The 20,631-nt window shown below is 41.4% G+C and overlaps 2 protein-coding genes and 1 long non-coding RNA gene across 4 annotated transcripts in view; 1 reads left to right on the forward strand and 2 right to left on the reverse strand.

Moving 5' to 3' along the window:
* Positions 1 to 6,072, reverse strand: part of LOC104312496 (ADP-ribosylation factor-like protein 8B) — a 29,843-nt gene extending 23,771 nt beyond the window's left edge. Inside the window, exons 1-2 of one of the 2 annotated variants that reach the window (XM_069801994.1) lie at positions 5,647 to 6,072; positions 1,042 to 1,122 (exon numbers count right to left, since the gene is read on the reverse strand). In XM_069801994.1, coding sequence (XP_069658095.1) covers positions 1,042 to 1,122; positions 5,647 to 5,835 — 270 coding nt within the window. In that variant the 5' untranslated portion in view covers positions 5,836 to 6,072. The remainder of the gene's footprint in view (positions 1 to 1,041; positions 1,123 to 5,646) is intronic. The other variant, XM_069801993.1, reaches the window with a different exon arrangement.
* A 619-nt stretch (positions 6,073 to 6,691) lies between these two features.
* The window catches only part of LOC138688976 (uncharacterized), a 60,951-nt gene continuing 47,011 nt past the window's right edge, over positions 6,692 to 20,631 (forward strand). The window contains exon 1 of the long non-coding RNA XR_011327777.1: positions 6,692 to 9,641. This is a non-coding gene — a long non-coding RNA (uncharacterized lncRNA). The remainder of the gene's footprint in view (positions 9,642 to 20,631) is intronic.
* Positions 14,547 to 20,259, reverse strand: SPAM1 (sperm adhesion molecule 1). Its single transcript, XM_009928601.2, has 3 exons — positions 19,282 to 20,259; positions 17,693 to 17,782; positions 14,547 to 15,858 (listed from the first exon to the last, which is right to left on the reverse strand). The coding sequence occupies exons 1-3, from the start codon at positions 20,248 to 20,250 to the stop codon at positions 15,199 to 15,201; spliced, it is 1,719 nt and encodes a 572-aa protein (XP_009926903.1). The 5' UTR covers positions 20,251 to 20,259; the 3' UTR covers positions 14,547 to 15,198.

The following is a 20,631-nucleotide window of genomic DNA, read 5'->3' on the forward strand; positions in this document are numbered from 1 at the left end:
GATTAATCTGCAAGCTTGTAACACAGAAGTAGATACACAAGTGAAATGTACAGCAGTCACAGTCATGTGACATTTTGAAAAAGTATAGCAAGATACTAAGATCAGAAACAGACAGGCAGTCACAGTATTTATACCACTATGGTCATTTCAGTTTTAGGGGGTTTCAGTTCAGTTTCAACATCTCCCAACCAACAGAAGTCAACTACCCCTGTTACCACCCTTTACCTGCTCGCAATTTAGATAGAATGGGTAGACAGTTAACAACTGCTTTTATTCACATTACAGGTCATTTGAGAAAATCCTCCCTAGGTTTAGGAGTCACACCAAACCAGAGGAAAAAGAGTATCTTTAGAACTGAGGGAGGAAGGAGAGAAAATGAAGGAAAAGGAGGGAAAAGTCAATGTAAAGGCAAAAACCTGTATTCCCTTCACCTAATTTTAGATAGAAGTTATGAATTTGATCTGGACTCATCAAGCAGGCTCCCTTCATAATCAAACAACAGAGAGGGACTTAATGCTACTGGAGTGATTTATCTCTATTTTGATGCCTATGGCATGAATCACAACCAAAGTGGCATCATCTATACCTCTCTATAAGACTAAGAGATGGTCCCCCAACTGACTTATGTTAGATGTTATATTTCCGTATAGCTAACATTATGCGAATTAAACTGCACTCTCCGCTGAGATGTGTAAGTTAAGAGTGAAGTTGCTTCAGATTTCACTTACAGCTGGGAGAGGGAAAAAAGCAAGGCAGCTCCAGGAGTCAACTCAGCTCCCTTACCATCTCAGAATTTTATGACCTTTTTAACCCGAAAGAGCACAACAAAGCTTCTGCCTGGTGTGGACATAATGAAATCAAACACATTAACATAACAGAGAAATATAAAACTATACGCTTTAAAAAATTATTATTGAGCCATAAAACCAGATAAATGATCCTATCATCTTAAAAGAAATTTCACACGCTTTCACATTCCAAGTTTAAATCACTTTGTCTATTAGTTACTCACTCTGTATTAATTCAAACATGCACACCTACCTTTATAGTAACATTTCCTTTTGTTATTTTTCTCATATTGAAGCCTACTGTGGGAATCATATCTTCTGTGAACTGCCCTGACTAGAATAGAAAAAAAAAAATATATATATTTATTATTAAATAGTTGATACACAGCAGAAAAGTTTCTCGTTTGCAATCTAAAATTTTTATTTTACAACACTGTAAAATATGACATTAATTTTCTGCAAGAGCGCTGGCCAGCACTTCAATTAATGCATTGTCACGCCAAGGAAGACTGTTCATTTCAGCCCCTTTAAACGATCTTTTATTCTCCTCAGCGACAAAGGTCACCCCAGAAACCACGAGACTTCAGATAATTCTTCATTTGATCCTCCAGCAAACCAGAAAGCAGCACGGTCAAAATGTAGAATCATAGAATGGTTTGGGTTGGAAGGGACCTTTAAAGGTCAAGTAGTCCAACCCCCAATACGATAAAATATCATAAAACTGACTATACCAGGATTTTTCCCTGTAGTTTCTCACTACTGTTACCAATGGTTTAACTCCAAATACAATAAATGGTGAAAGAGTACTCATGTACAGAGTACTACGTGCAGACTCTTTCCTTCTGAGCAGGTGACAGCAGAGGAGTCCCACTGTAGAAGCTAAGAGAACACCATTAAGACAGAAAAATACAAGCTACTAACTCAGCACACCATAAACCCAAAACATAAAACCAAAGTGCTGCCTCCTCCCCCAGTTCAGAGAAATATTTTTACAAGACAAATGCTTGACATCACCAATGGGAACCTTACACACATCTACCCACTACTACAGAAGACAGCTTTTGAGGAGAAAGGTGGAACTCAGATCTAAGTAGATAAGTCATTATTCATTCTTCTTCTTCAAAACGTATTATTAATAAGGTATTGTGTCTCCTAGGCATGGTGCATTAAGATATGCAGATGGTTACTCAACAGCTCTGTCTACAAGGAAGCCCAGGTGCTCTCTGTAACACAGACAGTAGTCCTGGTTATCCAGTCATCCAGAAAGGAGAGCAGGACCTCCTGGACTTGCCATTGCCCTTCCATATCTATCTGCCCATATTCCTTTCACCTACCTCATCATCCCATGTGCCCTAGGGGTTTTTTGGAAGAAAATATGGGTATGTGGACAAGGAAGGAAGCAGGCATGCTCCAACAGGTCCCTCCCATCTGAGAAGTGGATGATCAGAGCTTCAGGGCGCACTGGAGCAGCGACACGCCTCACAGTGCACACGTTGCCACCAGCTACACCTAGTGCTATTGCTGGTCTTTGTACGCTTTCTGCAACTTTTCTCTTTGCTGTTCATGGCAGAGTGAGAATACACTACGCCTCCAGTTTGTGTTCACAAACTAAGATTAATTATTTTTAATCTGGAACTTTAAAAGCTGTATAACCTTTGACAGTTACTTGATCCTCAAGATTTTGGGGGTTGGAATGAGATCCTTCAGGCAAGAAACAACTTCCATCCATTACTTGTTCAACCTTACCTATGGGAACCTTCTTGCTAAATTCTGTACTATACATCTTCCCCATCTCTTGTTTCTGAAAGTCTCTTTTTTTTCCTCCTCTTTCCCTGCTTCAGTCACTTGTCAAGAGCAGTAGGAAAAACAGTGAAGACAAATGCACCTGCAGTCTCATACAGATACACATACCCAGCAGTGACAGAAGTTTTTAATTGGATGGAGTAAGACAAATCCAATCAGTAACCATCTCCTGTAGCAGGTACCTGCCTAATTTGTTAAAATATATAGGACAGTTATTTGTGGAGGACAGACATATGAACACATAAACCCTTAGAAGGTAGCATCATTACTCAAGCACAGGAATGCCTGGAAAACCAGCCTCCCGACTCAGGAGGCTGTTGTTTAAACAAACTCAAAACCTCAAGATTCCACTTTTGTCAGCAAATTATACACATATGTAATGTGCTAAACTGGAAGACAAAAATAATAAAAAAAGCCATCATAACTGCTCTGGTATTGGGGATAGAATGCAAAGAATTAGCGTCCCCTTTATTGGTCTTTAGTTTTTTCCTCTAAAAATTTTCCATCTTGGTTGAAAGGAATCAGCTACAAAGAAAGTATTATGTTTACAGTTTCTTTATTTTCCCACACAATGAAGAAAAGAAAGTAATATGTTGAAACTTTTGCCCGCATTAGTCCAAAAGCTCTGATTACTGTGTTTTGTTTCAAGTGCTGTAAGCACCATAAAGTAAAAAAATCTGTTCCATTTTGCTTGCTAAGGAAGTTTTACATGACAAATTACCTATTTTTGTGAATATTCAAGATGTGCAAACAAGTTTATTGTCGTATCTCAGTAAAAAAGAGATTACATCCTGACACAGATGAAAATAACTGATGATAAGAAGTTTGTAATGCCCTCTTTAAATGTTGCTGAATATTGAGCTGACAATGAATACTGTCATTACTCCCTACCATACCAACAACCGTGGGCCAGATTCTACTCCATTACATCAGTGCACATCCATAGTAAAAGGCAGTGACGTTATCCAAGGTTCCCACTGGTAACAGAGGACTAAATATGACTCAAACTCTTCAGGGACGAGAGTGTCTCAAAGGGTGTTTATTCAGCGTTAGCATGATAGGATCTCTGAATACTACTGCAAAGTGGAAAAAAGAGTAATTTCCTACCATTTGTTTTTATGACCCATTGCAGTTTGCACTTGAAGTAGCCACTATTTTGTAACAGTTACTTTCATCTTGTCAGACTCTAGCCACATACACACAAACGCACACAGAGTTCCCATCTATTTGCATCCCCGTATCAACTGTAGTCGAGACTAAGCAATTATCCATTGCCTTATCCTAAATTGTTTACTCCCAAGTTCTCCAACCACCCTTCTTTGGTGATTATCATGGCACGTCATCTCCAGACTGAAAGATCCAAAAGCTACAAAACTTGCAATCTGTGACACTCCCCAAGTCAGAAAACATGGATGCCTTGTAGAATATTCTTAAGCAATACATTTGCTGGCAAAATCAGACCGCAGTAACAGCAGTGCTCTGGTATTCAGGATACTAGCACAAGAGAGACAAACGTATGATGCCATTCCACTGGTGGCGTAGTATAAGTGAGCAGACAAACAGATGTGCAAAGTCTAATACCACACACTACTGTTACTGAGGTCTCCGAACCGCCGTGTTTTTCTTTGCTCCGTTTATGAAATCAATCCAAGAAGCAATATAATTTGTCATGCCTTTTCGCCCTTCCTCAGCAAAGCCCGCCCTTGGGAGATGAACACTTCCAATGGGCACGAGGAGTGTGGAGGCCCGTGTTACCAAGACTGCCTGAGTGCCTAACAAACTAACTGAAATACCAGTTCCAGATATTTTCTGTTTATTGATTGCTGATGTCCCCCAAAACATACTTTCATCGTGCACTTTCCCTACCCCATTCCTTTTTCTCCTGCTCTCTCTCCACTTCTTCTCTCACGCTAATTCACAATCTCCTATTTTTCCCTTAATCCATAATCGTATGTGAAAGCAAATAACAAATACCATATACTCATGTCATCATTGCTTCAATCTCTTTGACTTTAGGCCACAAACCTCCCAGCCTGGTTTTGATTCATGATCTAGTAACTCTTCAGGATAAGGAGTGAAGAACATCAGAAAACCTTTATTCGTGGCAGGTGAAGCTGCAGTACATCTCACAACAGTGATCACCTTGCAGAAAAGGGCATGCACTATGCTTCGTGATTAGTAGTAACCATATTTAACACATGTATTTGTTTCCATCTTCCGATGGAAAGTAAACCTTCGGGATGGACCCAAAGCAGAAGGGCGGAGAGCATTGCAAACAAAGATGAGAAACGTATTTCAGCATGGCGACAAAATGGAAAATATCACAGTAAGTGTCAGCATTAAGAGAGGAACCAAGGCTGCAAGGCCATCACCACAGTGGGAAGGGAACACCAAAAACCAGACTTGACTGCTGGGAAAGAGCGATGAAGGAATTGTGGGAGGCATTATTATTGATGCAACTGATGGGAGGGGAGAATTCAGTGGCAGGGGAGTTGTGGCCCTGGAGGAGGCACAATATATTCCGAGTTATTTTGGGATACGCTGGCCGTGAAAAGCCAGCCCTGAATCACGGGCAACAGTCCGTGCCTAGGAATCTGCTTTGAGATGGGCACGCTTTGCGGTCGGACACAGGAGACATTTTCTCTCTCCCTCTTACAACAATTTCACACCCATCTGAGCCTGCTGTGGAATTCTCGAGGCCGCAAGAGGTGGCAGAGCTGCCTCATGCCCCCGGCCCGCCCGCCGCCCTCCCCTCCCTGCCTCCCTCCGCAGCGCACCGCCGCGCCGCGGGACCTCATGACAGGAGGCGGCTCGGCCGCAGGCCGCGGAGGCAAAGCCCGCACTTGTTGCCGAGGGAAGCGACGCGAAGCGGCCGGCTCGGGGCGGGCGGACCCCTCCAGCCCCGCCGGGCCGCCGCCGCCCGCCTCACCGCCCCGCGGCGACCACCACCCCCCCACACACACACACCCGCCCCCTCAACGCGGGCCGCCGCCCTGAGCGCCCCCCGCCCCCGCCCCGCGCCTGGCCGGCGGGCGGCCGGGCCGCGGCAGCGTACCGCCAGCACGGTGAGCAGCGTGGTCTTGCCCGAGTACTGCAGCCCCACCAGGGTGAGCTCCATCTCCTCCTTCCAGAACAGCGAGCGCAGCCACTCCAGCAGCCGCGCCACCAGCGCCAGCATCCCGGCCAGCGCCCCCGACCTGCGGCAGGCGCCCAGCCCCAGCGGCACCGCCTCGCTGCTGGGCATGGGAGCGCGGGGCGAGCCGAGCCGAGGCGAGGCGAGGCGGCGGCGGGGCTCGGGCCGGGGCCGGGGCCGGGGGGCGGCGGCGGCGGCGAGGCTGCGCGGGGAGCCGAGCGCCAGGCAGGGCCCTCACGTGATGGTGCCACCGCCCTTCTCCCGCTGCCACTTGCTGCAGACAGGGGAGGGGTTTGGGGCGGTTTGGTCCGGCCGGGGGCGGGGGAGCGGCCGGGGCGCCCTGCGGGGGGCCCGGGCGGGAGTCGGGGCCGGGCGCTGACCGGGGCCGGGGGCGGGCGGGGAGGGGTCCGTCGTGTGAGGTGGTGGAGCCGCGTCCGCAGCGGGGCGGGGGGCGAGCGGGGCGGCGACCACACGAAATGGCGGGCGGAGGGGCGTCCCGCGAGGCCGAAGGGGCTGAGGCGGTCTGCTGGAGCACCGCAAGCCCCGTGGAGCAGCAGGGTGGCGCCGGGCCCCTCGCTACAGGAAAGACATGGAGGTGCTGGAGCGTGTCCAGAGAAGGGCAACGAAGCTGGTGAAGGGTCTGGAGCACAAGTCCTGTGAGGAGCGGCTGAGGGAACTGGGGTTGTTCAGCCTGGAGAAGAGGAGGCTGAGAGGACACCTTGTCGCTCTCTACAACTACGTGAAGGGGGGCTGTAGCGAGGCAAATAACGGTTTCTTCTACCAAGTAACAAGTGATAGGACAAGAAGAAATGGCCTCAAGTTGCACTAGGGGAGGTTTAGGTTAGATATTAGGAAAAATTTCTTTACTGAGAGGGTTGTCAGACATTGGAACATGCTGCCCAGGGAAGTGGTTGAGTCACCATTCCTGGAGGCATTCACAAAGCGCGTAGACAGGGCACTTGGCCATGGTTTAGCAGGCATGGTTGATGGTCGGACTCGACGATCTTGCTTGAAGGTCTTTTCCCACCTAAATGATTCTGTGATTTTATGATGGACACGTGGGGCACCACCTGGATGGTGTGAGGTGAAGAGCCGGTCCCTGGCAGCAGTGTAGCAGGACGGGGCGGCCTGGTGTAGGTCTGCTGCCGTGGGCTGGCTATGCAGCACCCCGCACCCAACACAGGATGGCTGAGGGCCACATTTGCAGTGCTGGCTTATGAGACTTGGTGCACTTAAGTCTCCTGGACAGGATCAATTTTGTAGATCCTTCACCACTAGTGATGGCGGTTCTCACGCCCCTAGGACCTCCACTCTTCCCATGAAACGCTACTTGAATTGTTCATCGTGTAGGGACAGGCTTTCAGATCCAGGGCTTACCATGGTTTTATTTGGGTTCTTCTCTGACAGTTTTTGGCGAGTCTCCCTTAGCGTGCTTCACACCTCAACAAGAGATGTTTGTGACAATGGTTTTGTATAGTGGGCAACAACGGGACATGCCACTTCACCAGGAATCTTCTGCCTGCACTGGATAAGCAACATTTAGGGTAGTGTCTTGCCATGCAGCATTAGAGAAAGGCTTGTTTTCCCCGTAAATACAGAGCTAACACTTAACCTTGATCCATCTGTTAGTCTCTGAAGTTGTCTGAAGCTGAAATTATACATGATGCTCTAGAAGGTTACAATGCTGGTGGTATTGGTTGATGAAGGACTTTCATACAGGCACTTCAAAAATGTAGTATAGAGACTTCTAATATTGAAACATAGCAAATTCATCAAGACATTTTAAAATTTGTTTTTCAGGCTCTTTTTAGAGAGGTAATTCAGCATTTTAGAGAATGCAATTTGTGACAAACCTCACTGGTTACATCAGCCAGACCACAAAAACTGGAAGCTCTCGCGACTTTGCTGTCACGAGCTATTGGTTCTGGGCTAGCTGTAAAGGTAAAAAACTTTATGCTTTTTCATGCCCTGCTTGTAGATATAGTCAAAATGACTCAGTGTAATTCTAAGATTTTTTTACACATACTCATTTATTTACTCTCATAAATTTAATTGAACATTCCCAGAAGGAAATTGGACACTGGAGCTGGCTGCTACCCAATGGTAGTGTTAGAGAATTATTTTTCATTGCTTCTCTTAATATAAAATCTGGAGGAAAGCAGGCAGATTTAACTTGCAAGTCCCAGACAAACAAAAAGAGGCTTCCCCCCCCCCCCCCCCAGTAGCATAAGGTGCTGCCCTTCATAAAGGTAGTCCCTTTGTCCTAATGCTATTCCCTAGCATTGGTGTTTTGGGTTAGAGTCAGAATTTTGGATGCCACTCTTAAAACTGAGGCAGTGATGGTGTCTTCAGCAGTTTCAGAGCATGGTACACCTCTCAAAGTTTCTTCAAAACTGGTAACATGGTGAAAGAGAGGAACCTGATCAGATCCTGCATGGAGGGAGAGTGTAGCAGAACTCTGCTGGTTTACTTGCCTCTTAGCAGCTGGATGGCTATTCAATACATACCTACATCCTTGCCTCAGCCAGCAATCACAAAGTTACCAGGCAGTTACCATTTACATTAAAGGTAAGAGACATGGGTGGAAAAGTTGACCTTGAGGAAATGGGTTATTCTGGTTGGATGGGTAAAAGGACCAGGAAATAATTCACAGGCAAAACACTATTCTTTTATTTTTCTGCTATGTATCTTGTTATTTTTAAAAACTCATTTCAGCCAAAGCATTTATTGACTTTCGAGTGAATAGGTGAAATGTTTCTGACTGCCTTAAAACTGAAAAATACAAGAATTTCTCCCATCTCCACATAGCACCCAGCTGGCGATGTGTGGAATAAAGACAGTCCATTCGTGAGAGTGGTTTCTGGGAATAAAGTGGTTCTGATTGCTGCATGGGGGAAAACTCACATAAAATTGAGCAGTCTCTATTTTTGCAAGAATTTTTAAATTCTGCAGTAGTGCTTGAGGCTCATAGTGATGGAAGTATAAAGAAACAGTATGTTGCAGGTACAGTAACATATTCTGAAAAAATACACTTCAGTCATATCATCATAAAAGGCCAGCACAGGATGGGCAGATAAATTCTAAAACATTAATTCAGCTGTACACTAACTGAAGTATTTTACAGTGTCTAGGGGATCAAAATATAATATATGAAAAAGTTTTGAAGGGTTTGTCCAACTTCAAATATCTGTTACATTGTTCTAAAATCTGTTACATCTTTTGCAAAACTATGATTATGAAAGGCAATTTGTTATTTTGCAGACAGTTTGGTAATAGAATATTGTTATGTAAAAATATTGCTACCTTGCTACAATTAGCAGCTCAGAGGATATTTGTTCTTGTAGCTAAAAGCCTGAGCTGGGGCACAGAAGGCCACAATTCATTATCCCATGTGACTGTAGACAAGCCACTTAATCTTTCTGGGAAACATTTAACCACTGATAAAGTATTTCACTTTTCTGTCTTGTCTACTGCGATTTACATGCTTCAGGACCAGTTTAGCAGTATTACATGGCCATGCAGCACCTAACATATTGAGTCTTCCAAGTGCTCTGTCTCTGAAGTGATAGTAATGTAGCTTACTCCATTGCAGAGACTTATTTGTGCTATAAAACTTTGTAACAATGGATCTTATGTTTCAGATGATGACGATGGTGATGCTATGAATACGTGGTCAGCAAAACTTGACCTGAATCAACACTGCATATCCAGATACTTCCACATTTGGGGAGAAACAAGATATTTGGAACCCACATTTCTAGTTTGGAGTACTACCAAAGAGATCAGATCATGTTATCTGTAGTTTAAGCATGGATTTTAGTGACAGCTGAAGATCTTAATGAGAAGAAGCCTTCAGCTGAATGAAATCTCCAGAGGAGAGCATGAGAAGAGGTGATGTCTCACTCCAGTATTTTTAGGTTTGTCCTGATATACCAGATGTTTGGGGAAAAAAAATGTGTAGAATAAGCCGTACATCTTTTCTGCTAATGAGGCACTGCATTAGTGAGAGACTAGTCGTCTTTTCTGTTTGTAGGCCAGAGTCTAGCAGCTGCTTTGCTGAAGAGAATAGAAAGACTGTATTGAACTTTTCAGTGAAAGCATTGTAACGAACCCGCCAGTGACTGGGTGTGTCGTCCCTGCCTTCTGCTGGCTGGCGCCTTGGAGACTCTTTAGTATGTATCTTAAATTTTTGTCACGCTTCAGTGAGGGAAGAGGTGAAAAAGGATTTCTGTAAGGATTGTTACACTGGCAGAGTGGGGCAGATTAAGGTTTTTAACTCAAGAACTCTGCGTTTTAGATACCTAAATTTGGTATATGCAGCACATATTGAAACAATGCATAGGATTTACAGACGGCCTAAGTCTATTATTAGTCCAGTGCCCTTAATTACTAGCTGTCCCAGCAGTAAGGTACTTCGTGCTTTGTTGTGACATTAACAATATAATTGTTATGGGACTGCAGGCTGCCCTTAGCCTCCTTTTAAATGAGTGGTTGTTAGGTCCCTGCCTCAGGAAATCATCACTTGGCACTGGCAAGCTATCATCTTGCCTCAACCTGCTAGTAGCCTGAGGGAGCAGTGTGCTTCAGAAGGAGACTGCCAACTTATGGTATATTTCTTCTGTAGGCTCTTGAAGTTCTGTTGAATAAATATATTTTCTGAGATGAAAACAAAGGCAGAGAAGGGTGACTGCGTATTGTCTGATGTCCACATATATATGCTGCTGAACACGACGCTCTGGAATTGTGAGCACAGAAACAAAATGTTGGCTGAATATATCAAGTAGTGATTCATATTAATTTTCGTACTGTCTGTTTGTGTCCAATTACTAATCAATATATACCTTATCAGTTATAAAAACTAAGGATTATACAAGCATACACTGAAAAGTCATGTAATTACTACTGGCCAAGGAGAACTGTAATCAATATACCATGATGGTGGTAACACATTAGTGAACATAATGAAATCCAAATTATTCCCTTAAGGATGCTAATCTTGATAGGTGCCCTTTACCTCCTTGCCCTTTACTTTCTCATATGCAGCAAGGGGACAATGCAGGAAGATTTTGCAGTCCTGAGTACTACTGACACTGAAGGGAAAAGTAGCTGTGAAAGGTTCAGAACACCTACACAAAAGAACTGTTCTCTAAAGACCCTGATCCTTGACTGGTATACACAAAAACTTAGGATTGATCTTGAATACTGCATGTGTGCATGACTATCATCATAAAGAAAAAATACCATGATGCTGGGTTAAATTTCAGTGGAGTCTTTCCAGAAAAAACAGACAGAAAGGTCAGGGATAGCCACGCATCAGGAAACATTTAGAAGTGTTAAGGGATGAATTTAGACCAATAAGCTTTTTGAATCTTTTTCCAGCCACCTATACAACTGTTTTGACTAGGACAGGAAAAAAACTGTCATGAAAGAACAAAAAAAAGAAATTTCTTTAAGAAAGATGAAGTCATTGTTAAATAAAGCAGTAATTTTTTTTCTGAACCCATGCAATAAACATTTGTTTGTATTGATGTTATTCTTTTGAATGAAACCCATGACTGTTGAAATCTCAGACCCTAATTTTGCAGGCTGTTTTGCTTTGGCAGAATGACTATCTGCCAGTGCAAAGGGGCTTGCACAAGCACACTGTGAAAAACCTTTCCAGTAAGTTTTAAGTGTGTATGCTTGAAGGATGGAATTTAGTTGCCTTCTTAAAAAGGTCATCAGTGCTCCATAACTGAAAATGTTTTGAAATTATGTAACTGTCTTTGCTGTCTTGTTTGTTTTGAAAAGTGACAGATAGGTACATGTACAAATCTACTCTGTGTCTGGGAGTTGTCTAGTGCATACTGCACAGGTCTGAAATCTTCCACACAATTCTTTGCTGGTATATACATACAACAGGGTGTCCCAGTGTGATGCAGGGATTCAAGCAAATTTTGCTGGACTCCCTGGGATGCTAGTCAGATCCTAGTCTGTCTATGAAGTGGTCTTATTGGCCTGTCTCTCAAAATCTCTCTCTGTGTTGTTGTTATTAATACAGAGAAGCAAGAAACTGTAAGGCAGGGACTAGACTATGATTTCACTTCTGTTTAGATTCTGTAAGTGCCAATAGGCATCTCTCTTAAAAGTGCCAATATCTTTGGGTGTCCCAGAATAAGCAACACAATAAACCAGATCCAGATTCTTCAGATAGAGAAGCAGAATTTAAATTAAAATTTCAACAAAATTTCTAGACATTGAACAAGGGCACTTGAGGTAGCTAAACAACTTTCATTTAGACCATTTCATCAAACCCATTTTAGCATTTCCCAGTCCCTAAGTATTGCCAGCCTGAATTCTGCCTAGAATGGAGAAGTACAAAATAATGAATGACAATGAAAGTGAAATGAATGTTCCTCCAGTATTTAACCTTCTGAAAAATACAAGAGCATAAGAAACTGAAACTATAATGCTACAAAGACAACTAATGATTACAGGAAATGCAGTGAATGGAAGGTGATTTTTTTTTTGGGGGGGGGGGGGCGGTCCGCTTCACAAGAATATAAGTTTGGCTTTGAACATAAGATAGTCACCAGCAATGCAAGGCATAGCACCCCTTTTTTCCTTCTTTTCTCCTTCTTTACTCCATAAAGACTAGCTGACTCCATGGTGACTCTTTAGCGTAGAATATAGGCAAGACAAATATAATACAGAGCAAAATAATATATTTGGAAAATACTGTAATTTTACACAGCACGTAGCTGGCCTGAATCTCACTATGGCAAGAAGTTGGTAGGATTTAAAACATGAATTGCAGATACATGTAGGTAACATAAACGCCCCAAATGAACTTTCAAAAGGTGGTTGGTAAAGCATTGTGCATAAGAGCACAACATAGCTAGCTATTTATGCATGCAGCTTAGGAAGACACACTTCTGTGCACAGTTTATTGCAATAGTCTGCTTTCCTCTCACCTTCCTTTTACTTTTCTGCTCCTCAAGAAAAAAAGAGATGGGATCAGATGGATAGGTCTAATCTAACGTATCAGTTACTGTGTTCCTTTATCTTTACAGTGAGCCTTGGGGAAAGGTTGTTGGTATTAAATGCCAGGTAGATAAAAACTGTTGAATGGGAAGAGACTGGTCTGTCCGCATTCCCCACTGCTTCACTCTTTCCCTTCTGCATTTCACTTGTGTCTGCATCCACTGGGAGGTCCTGGGTGCTCTGTCTCAAGTCTTCTGTGATTTTAACTTCTCATTCCTCCTTTTCTGGTGATTTCATGCTTTCCCCATCACAAATGCTCTGCTTGCTATTACTTGGCTGATAGTAAAAAATATTTATGGCAAGACTTGTACATTTTGTGAACCTGCGAGCTCTCTTATCACAAAGTGTTACAGATCCAGCGTCTTTCAGTGCATTAGACACAAACAAGCCTAACCTCAGGAAACTGTGCCAAACATTTAACAAAGCAGTGCAGCCTTTGAACTAGAACTCTGTGTGCCAACGTAAAATTTTAGCCATGTTAAAGCACTCTGTTGAAAAAATAAAACTTATGTAAGTCATACAACATATGCTAAGGCATTACCAGTGATGTTTCCAGTTTTTAGAAACACGCTTTGATAGTTACCACAAGTGCACTGTGAAAGGGAAGGACCTTAGATACAGGAATTTTGATACCATGGCTTTTGTTTACCCAAGATCAAATAACTCATATCAAAGCTGTAGTGAAAAAAACATGTTTTTACAGAGGTGATCAAAACCAGCTGGCTTCTTTTGTGCCAGATAGTCTGCTACATAGATATTTTTTATTCATGATTCTACTTGGAACATTAATGGCAGAAATAGCTTTGACTTGTGGACTCAACACCGTAGCTGTGGTGAGAAGATCGTCACTTCCTCCTGACAACTTGTTGGCCAAAAGCCACAAAACATTATTTCTCCATGTTAAGTCTAAAGGCTTCATCTATTTTTCTGCACATCTGTTATGACTAACAACCTGAAAATTCAAAGGCAATAGATACAATACATGTTTTCTGCTAGATTAAGGCATTGAACTTTCTGTAAATCAAGGGCTACTATATTGAAATCCCAGGTATTTCCATTAGTGAGGCAGGTTGTATCTGTGGGAGGTGGTGATTTATTTATGCAGATCATGCGTAGCTCTAGGGAGACTTTTTGATGTACCCATGCCAGCAGCCACTCTTCACCCATCAGAAGTCCAGCCATCTATTAAGCATCTGACATAATAATTTGAAAAGGTTATTTTATCAAATAAACTGCAGTTAATTGCTTCTAAATGCTTAAAGTTACTATACGTAAATCATAACTAGACTCCTGATATCATACTGGGAGTAGTTTTCTTCTGAGGTGTCTCTGCTACTTTCACACTGCTTTTGGCAATGGAATAATATTAAGCAAATAGTAGTACAGTTCTGTCAGCAGACTAGATCAAAAAGGTGGTCTTCACATTGGGGATCATGGGCACTGGAAGTGAAGGGAGTCCCAGGTCCCCAGTGTCACTTACCTTGCAGCCTCCACTGCTGGGTTTTCCTAACGACAAACTGGTTTCCACCAAAGAGAGTGCTCAGGAAATAGTCAGGCATTGAGAAAGTTCCACGCTCACAGGCTTTTGTCCAAATGGCATGGACAGCCCTATCCAGCTGCTAGGGCTGGCTGGACGGGGAAACTAGGACTGGTGACCAATGCCAGCAGGGAGTGCAGAGGCAGATCAGATGAGTTGTGAGTATTGGCCAGACAAAACAACTGAAAGCCAAGGGAGGGGACATATGAAATCAGGGGGAGGGCTTGGGAGAAGAAGAGAAGAAAAAAAGAAAGATAAACCACTACAGCTCAAATTTTAAATAATGAAGCTGTAATATTTGAAGTCAACATTTACATCAAAGTTAGAACCTTTTGAATAGTTATCAATATATTTATTTAAAAGAAAAACCACAGTGTCCCTGTAGATATTGTGAAACGTGGAGAAACATTACATTAATCAGGTATATTTTATGCTGCAAAGTCCCATAGATCTAAAGTTAAGCCAAATATTTTTAAGATCTAATTTTCATATGGAATGAAATTCATTCCCGCATAGAGCATCAAACCTGTTGACTGCTGAGACTCGATGAAATCCAAGTTGACATGTATTTAACTGGCTTAACTTGCAGTATACAAAACAGCATTATCAACAATTTTTTTTTTCAAATATAACTGTTAAAAATATAAACTGTAAAAAAATGTTCCTTATTCTGCATTATCCTTTCACATGGTATAATCAGTATATACAGACCAGTGTATCTTTGGCACAAATAGCAGTTTATAGAACTAAACTGAGGAATTACATTCAAGCTGAAGTGTCACCTATGGAATAGAAAAGGTTACCTGATACAGATAAGATCATATGCCTTTCAGGAATGATTTTTCTTTGTAAATAAAACCTTTAGAATTTCAAACGCAGCCAGGGAAGAGAGTATTCTCACTTTAGTGGGTCATTTACGTTAAAGTCCTCAAAATTAGAATTAAACAAAACAGATTAAACATCTTCATCTTACAGGATGAAGAACTACTGAAAGTACGAGTATCATTTGCTTCTAAATCATACCTAGTGGCAGCTGTGACAGTGTTATATTCTGCAGTTGTTGTATTGAGTGTGTTATTTCCAAAGGTAGATTGGAAATCTTCTATTTCAGGATGTGTAGATAATGTCACCTTACTCTGAGAGGTAAATGAAAATACAGTTCTGTTAGACAGGATCTTTTCTTCAGAGGCTTCTGTATTAGAAAGTGAATTTGAGGATATCTGAATGCAAATATCTTCTGAAATGCAAGCATGGAGGTAATGGATGTCATTTATATCAGCTCTAGGTTCACAGCTGTGCCCTGCATAACAGTGGCAATCAAAATTCTCTGTGAACGTTTGCAGATCCTGAAATGCTGGTTGCCCTTGTAGAGTGTATTTTCCATCCTTTGTCATTTGAATGACAATATTCTCAGGGTTCAAGTGAAGATAGTCACTGGAATTCCATTTTTTCCGTGCGCAAGCACCAGAGTCTTGGCATAACACTTGGCTACAGATTCTGGCTGCCATTGTGACATTGATGAGGTATGGGGTCAAAGTCCTCCTAAGGTAGTTGTCCAGAGTTCTACAGGTGTTCTGCAAAAAGAACATCATATCTGCATAGTTTAGTACGGAAACCATTAAAATGCTGTTGTTCTAATAACAGTACTGTAGTGGATATCTATGAATGTTTCTCCTGAGGTTTTGATAACAGTTATATAACTGGTTGTTGGAAGCAGATTTATCTGAGAAGTTGCTATATAGTTCAAGGATCACAGTAAATTTATGTTGGGTAGTTGCTGGAGATGTTACGAAAAGCACTTATATCTGAAAGACAACTTTAAGCTTTCATGTTATCTGTATATTTCATGTAGCATTTTGAATCAGATGCATTTAAAGAAGTTACATGAAGGATCTAAGTTCCTTTTTATGTCTTGAATGCTTTGAAGGGATCTTTAAAAAAAACCTCACTTCTTCAGCCTGAACAAATAATTTTTGTATCAAATCATCTCTGTGAGACTCTTCAATTTTCCCCTGACCTGAATAGCTAGGCTGCAGAAGTAGGGAGCTTTCACAGCATTTTTGAATGGAAAGCATTTTGGGAGGATGGTCAAACTGAAAGTATACTAAGAGAATTGATCATTCTAATTGATCATGAAGTTGGCATATATTCTGTGTATGTTTGGTGCAGTTTAATAACCAGAGGCTTTTGGAACTCTTTCTTTCTGATACTGTGTCTCCTTAGGGCATTTGCCTAATACCACATATAGATACAGCTAATATTTACCCCCATGGAGATAACTTCAGTGAATCTGAGGTGTATGTAGGTTTTGTTCTTCTTTTAGGTATATCTAAAAACCCTGCCTAGAAATTTTGCTTGATGCAATTCTTGCAGAATTGAGGCTCACAGTAATATTTCATTGCTGAAAGGCTACTGACTGTGATAGCTGTAAAAAAAAAAAAAAGGTGCAATTAGTGCACAAATACATAGTCTGACTGGGCTGTGGAAAGTTCTATTTGCTCACACAAATCTCAAAATTCAAGCAATAAGTTGTTGCTCATCTATGTTCTGGTATTGAGGTAATGGGCAAAAAAGCATCAGGTGTGACTGATATCCATTCTCAAAGGCAGGCACATACAAAAAAGTCCAAGTGGGATGCTTTTGGGAATTTGACCTTTACAGAGCTGTGGAGGTTTATTTGGCCATGCTTTCTGTGACAGAAGGCTCAGCAGTGCTGAAGAGTTTCAGTTCTTTGCTCTTAGAAGACTTAAGTCTTCCCATACAGTAGTTTATTGTACCTAGCTTGCCCGTGCATGAATGAGCTAGTTCAAAAGATTTATTTGAACATCCTCATAACAGTGTTTCTCAAACTATGTATTTGACCTTCCTAAAACAAACTGGATTTTTTTACCTCTTCTGACTCAGATCTTTCTTACAATGAAATTAATCGAAGTACTACTTAGAACACACAGAACAGGCTACAGCTGAAATTTCACAGACTGACTCCTCCTAGTGCTTTAAATATTATTGCTAAGTGCACCACTTTAAAAAGCAGAAGGGTCTTTTAAAAATTATTCTGGGCATGCATAAGTAATTTTTTCTGTACCTCATGACTGGAATGGAATAAAGACGCAGGAATTCTTTCCCCAAAATAACTAAACAAGTGCTAACCTGCCTACAGTTATCGTGGTAGCTTGTCCAGTTACTCAGAGCCAACACTGATACTTTGAAAGATCGAATTCATTCTCTGTAGTCAATGACAATCTTCATAAGCCTCAAAAATGCTTGTGTTTTGACTAGAGAAGACTGCTGGCAATATGGAGTCATAATTTTAAAAGTAGAAGATATGATGTAAGTAATCATAATGCTTTATATCCTCTTCACTTTATTGCTCTTTAAAAATATCATATAATAATAAATCTGGCATACCTTATTTTGTGTTAAATTCATATCACCCCAGATCACAATTCCAGAAGCACCCAGTGCAGCAGATTCTCCAATGGTATTTACCAGGTCATCCTGAGGGGAAATGTGCAAAGAATCATACTAATGTAAGTAAGCTATAACATAAGGGCAAAAGGTATAGTGCATATAGTTAAATTATATATCCAAAATAACTACTTTGAAGACAGCAAGCAATTATACACAATGCAAACATTCTGCTCTCACACTATTTTCTTCTGGGGTTGGGTTGCGCAGGTGATGCCAGAAAAAGTTGCCAACTATATCCAATTGATATATGTCATCTGGTTAGAAAAACAAGGCTGTAAAACTGAGCCAGTGGTTAGGCATATGACATACACTCCTCCAACCATTTTAAGTTTTCTTTTGCTGCATTGCCTCCTGGCTGCTCAGAGTTGGTTGTAACTGGTTTCAGTAATGCTGCCTGAAGCAGAAGCTGGAAAGCACAGCTTTTTTTTTCTTTTTTATTTTTTAACTTAAGTTCAGTTACCAGAAAGTGCTAAAGCAGAAAAGTAGGAAGAGAAAGAGTTTTCACCAACAGGAATCTCTTTTCTTCAGAGAATGGCTCTGGCCTTTTACAGAGATTGATTTGGGAAATTTGTTTTTGTTCAGTTCTCCTTTTAGGGTCAGCTATTAGCCCAGCCCTAACAAAATCTTAAAGCCCATCTGGGATCGGAGAGGAGGACTACAGGTAGAAAAAGAACAAGGGAAAAACAACTTACTGCCGGGCAGAACACATGAAAAGGAAGAATGTCAGCATTACAGGGTTTAAATTATTAACTAGGAACCCAGCAGGGACCCTGATAGCACCCCTTGATCCCTGAAGGTATTCATGGAGCTGGGAGCAATGCCTGGTGATGCTCTATCCAGAATGTGAGAGGACACCAGACACAATGCAGTCACCAGGACCACAACCTCTAACTTCCCCTTCCTCATGGCCAGGATGACCAGGAGGAGATTCCCCAGATTGGTGGTATATCTCATAGGGTGGGTGATTATAAAAATGTGAAGGGAAAAGTGTAGCCGGAACTGGAATAAGATGATCAGACCTTAATCAGAGCCCAACCTTGACTAACCCATGAGATACTGAAATACCATTTAGAAAGCTACTAGAGTACAACTAAGGACGTAATTTTCTCACTAGCTTTTAAACCCTTTTTTAAGGAGAAGAAAGACTTCCTTTTATTGTTTTTTCTTATAATCTAAAAAGCAGACATTAGGCCAGCCCAGTTTTACCAATTCTCTTTGGAAGATGTTACTTAGATTTCTTTTCTCTGACTTAATGTACTAAATACGCTTTCTAGCTTTGTAATATTTTGCTACATGTGAAGACTACTCAGAGAATAAAACACTATTTGATAAATATCATGAGGAAGGTTTGAAAAATAGACTTCAGTGTTCCATTTGATCAAATTTCTTTGATGGATTAATTTAATTTTTTATACAAAATCTACACACTTTTTTTCTGATACAAGTTAGCATATTTGCTAGATAGGTGTCACCTGGTAATTTCTTTCCACTTAAATTTGAAATATTTAAGGTCTAGCTCCACTCACCTGGGAGAGATATTCCTCATACACATCTGTGAATACTGGACGTGTATATACAAAAACTGGAAGGGGATGAGTAGAATTAGAGACATATGAAATTCTAATGGCTTCTTGAACTCTGTTGCGAACAAAGAGCTGGGCATTTCTGGAAGATCTTAAGGCTGTCTCTAGATAGACAGATGGATAAAGTGCTGTGCTTTTCTCCCACAACCAATTAAGCTCATTATTTCTTTCTATTTCAATATCTAAACAGGTTCCTGTATAATTATGTGGGTTTTGTTTGTAATCATAGTTATAACAGTCTGGATAAAGGTAATATCCCCACAGACGATTTGGCTTCATTTCTATGCCCAGCTTTAAAGATTCCAACATAATTGATTTTGCTGCAGCTTCAAATTCCATTTTAGCTATAGTTCTGGCTTCGGCTTCTGACAGACTGAGGTCTCTCTGCTGAACAAGTTCAATGGATTCCTGTCTGTAAATGTCTTTTGATCCCCAGTTCCTTATCCACACAGGTCTCCAGTTTTCCCAGTCAATGACAGCCAATCCAAACTGTTCATCTGAAGGAATATAGAACTGGATGTCCTCTTTGGCTTTTTTTAAATGATTCTCCAGCAGTGAGAGTTGAGGGAGTCCTCCATTGAACGCCTCTCCTGTGACTTCATTTTTGTAAGGATAGTAGCCAAGCCTGTCTGGATAGAAAAGAGTGATGTTTTGCCCAATGGATGTCTTCAGTGTGCTTCCAATGAGAGAAAAAAATGTCATGTCCAGCTGCACTCCAGTCCTTTCAGTACAAAGTTCTGTAGGAGCATTCCAGATAGAAAGGAAAGGTGAATTAGAAACAAGTGGACGAGCTCTTATGTTCAGAGATGAGCAGCAAGAAACTAGAAGAGTGGCAAACACCATACCAGATGCTATAGGATACGTACAGGTAACACAGATGCCAAAATTTTGTATTTGTCTTAGTGTTTCCATTGTAGCATGTGCAGTGACATTAGGTGCTTCTGATCAGACAAAAATTAAATGCTCTCTGGGTGTTCAGAAGGTCAGCAGTGTGTCAAAAGCTTTACCATACAATATATTTCTTCAGATTAATATCTATTAAGCAATACTCCTTAGATGTAAAATAGTGGTGTTCTTTATATGAGGTGCTCTGTCATTTCAGGCTGCAGGAAACCTTTCAACAACTTCTGAGACCTAATGCAGAAAAAGAGACAAATGTAGATAAAGTAAGGGATGATAAATACTTCATTTCTAACCATGAAACAAACACCATTTGTGATTTTGAATATATTGTAATCTTTGAATAAAATTCCCCTTTGAAGGAAAAGCACAGTGTACAATCACAGAGAAAAT

This window comes from Haliaeetus albicilla, chromosome 14 (assembly GCF_947461875.1).
Source record: "Haliaeetus albicilla chromosome 14, bHalAlb1.1, whole genome shotgun sequence".
Lineage (NCBI taxonomy): Eukaryota > Metazoa > Chordata > Aves > Accipitriformes > Accipitridae > Haliaeetus > Haliaeetus albicilla.

Coding starts and splice junctions, on each gene's coding strand:
- SPAM1 (XM_009928601.2), bottom strand. CDS start 20,250: ATGGAAACACTAAGACAAATACAAAATTTTGGCATCTGTGTTACCTGT. Junction 17,783..19,281: donor ATGAGGAATATCTCTCCCAG/GTGAGTGGAGCT, acceptor ATTTCCCCTCAG/GATGACCTGGTAAATACCAT. Junction 15,859..17,692: donor TGAATTTAACACAAAATAAG/GTATGCCAGATT, acceptor TTCTTTTTGCAG/AACACCTGTAGAACTCTGGA.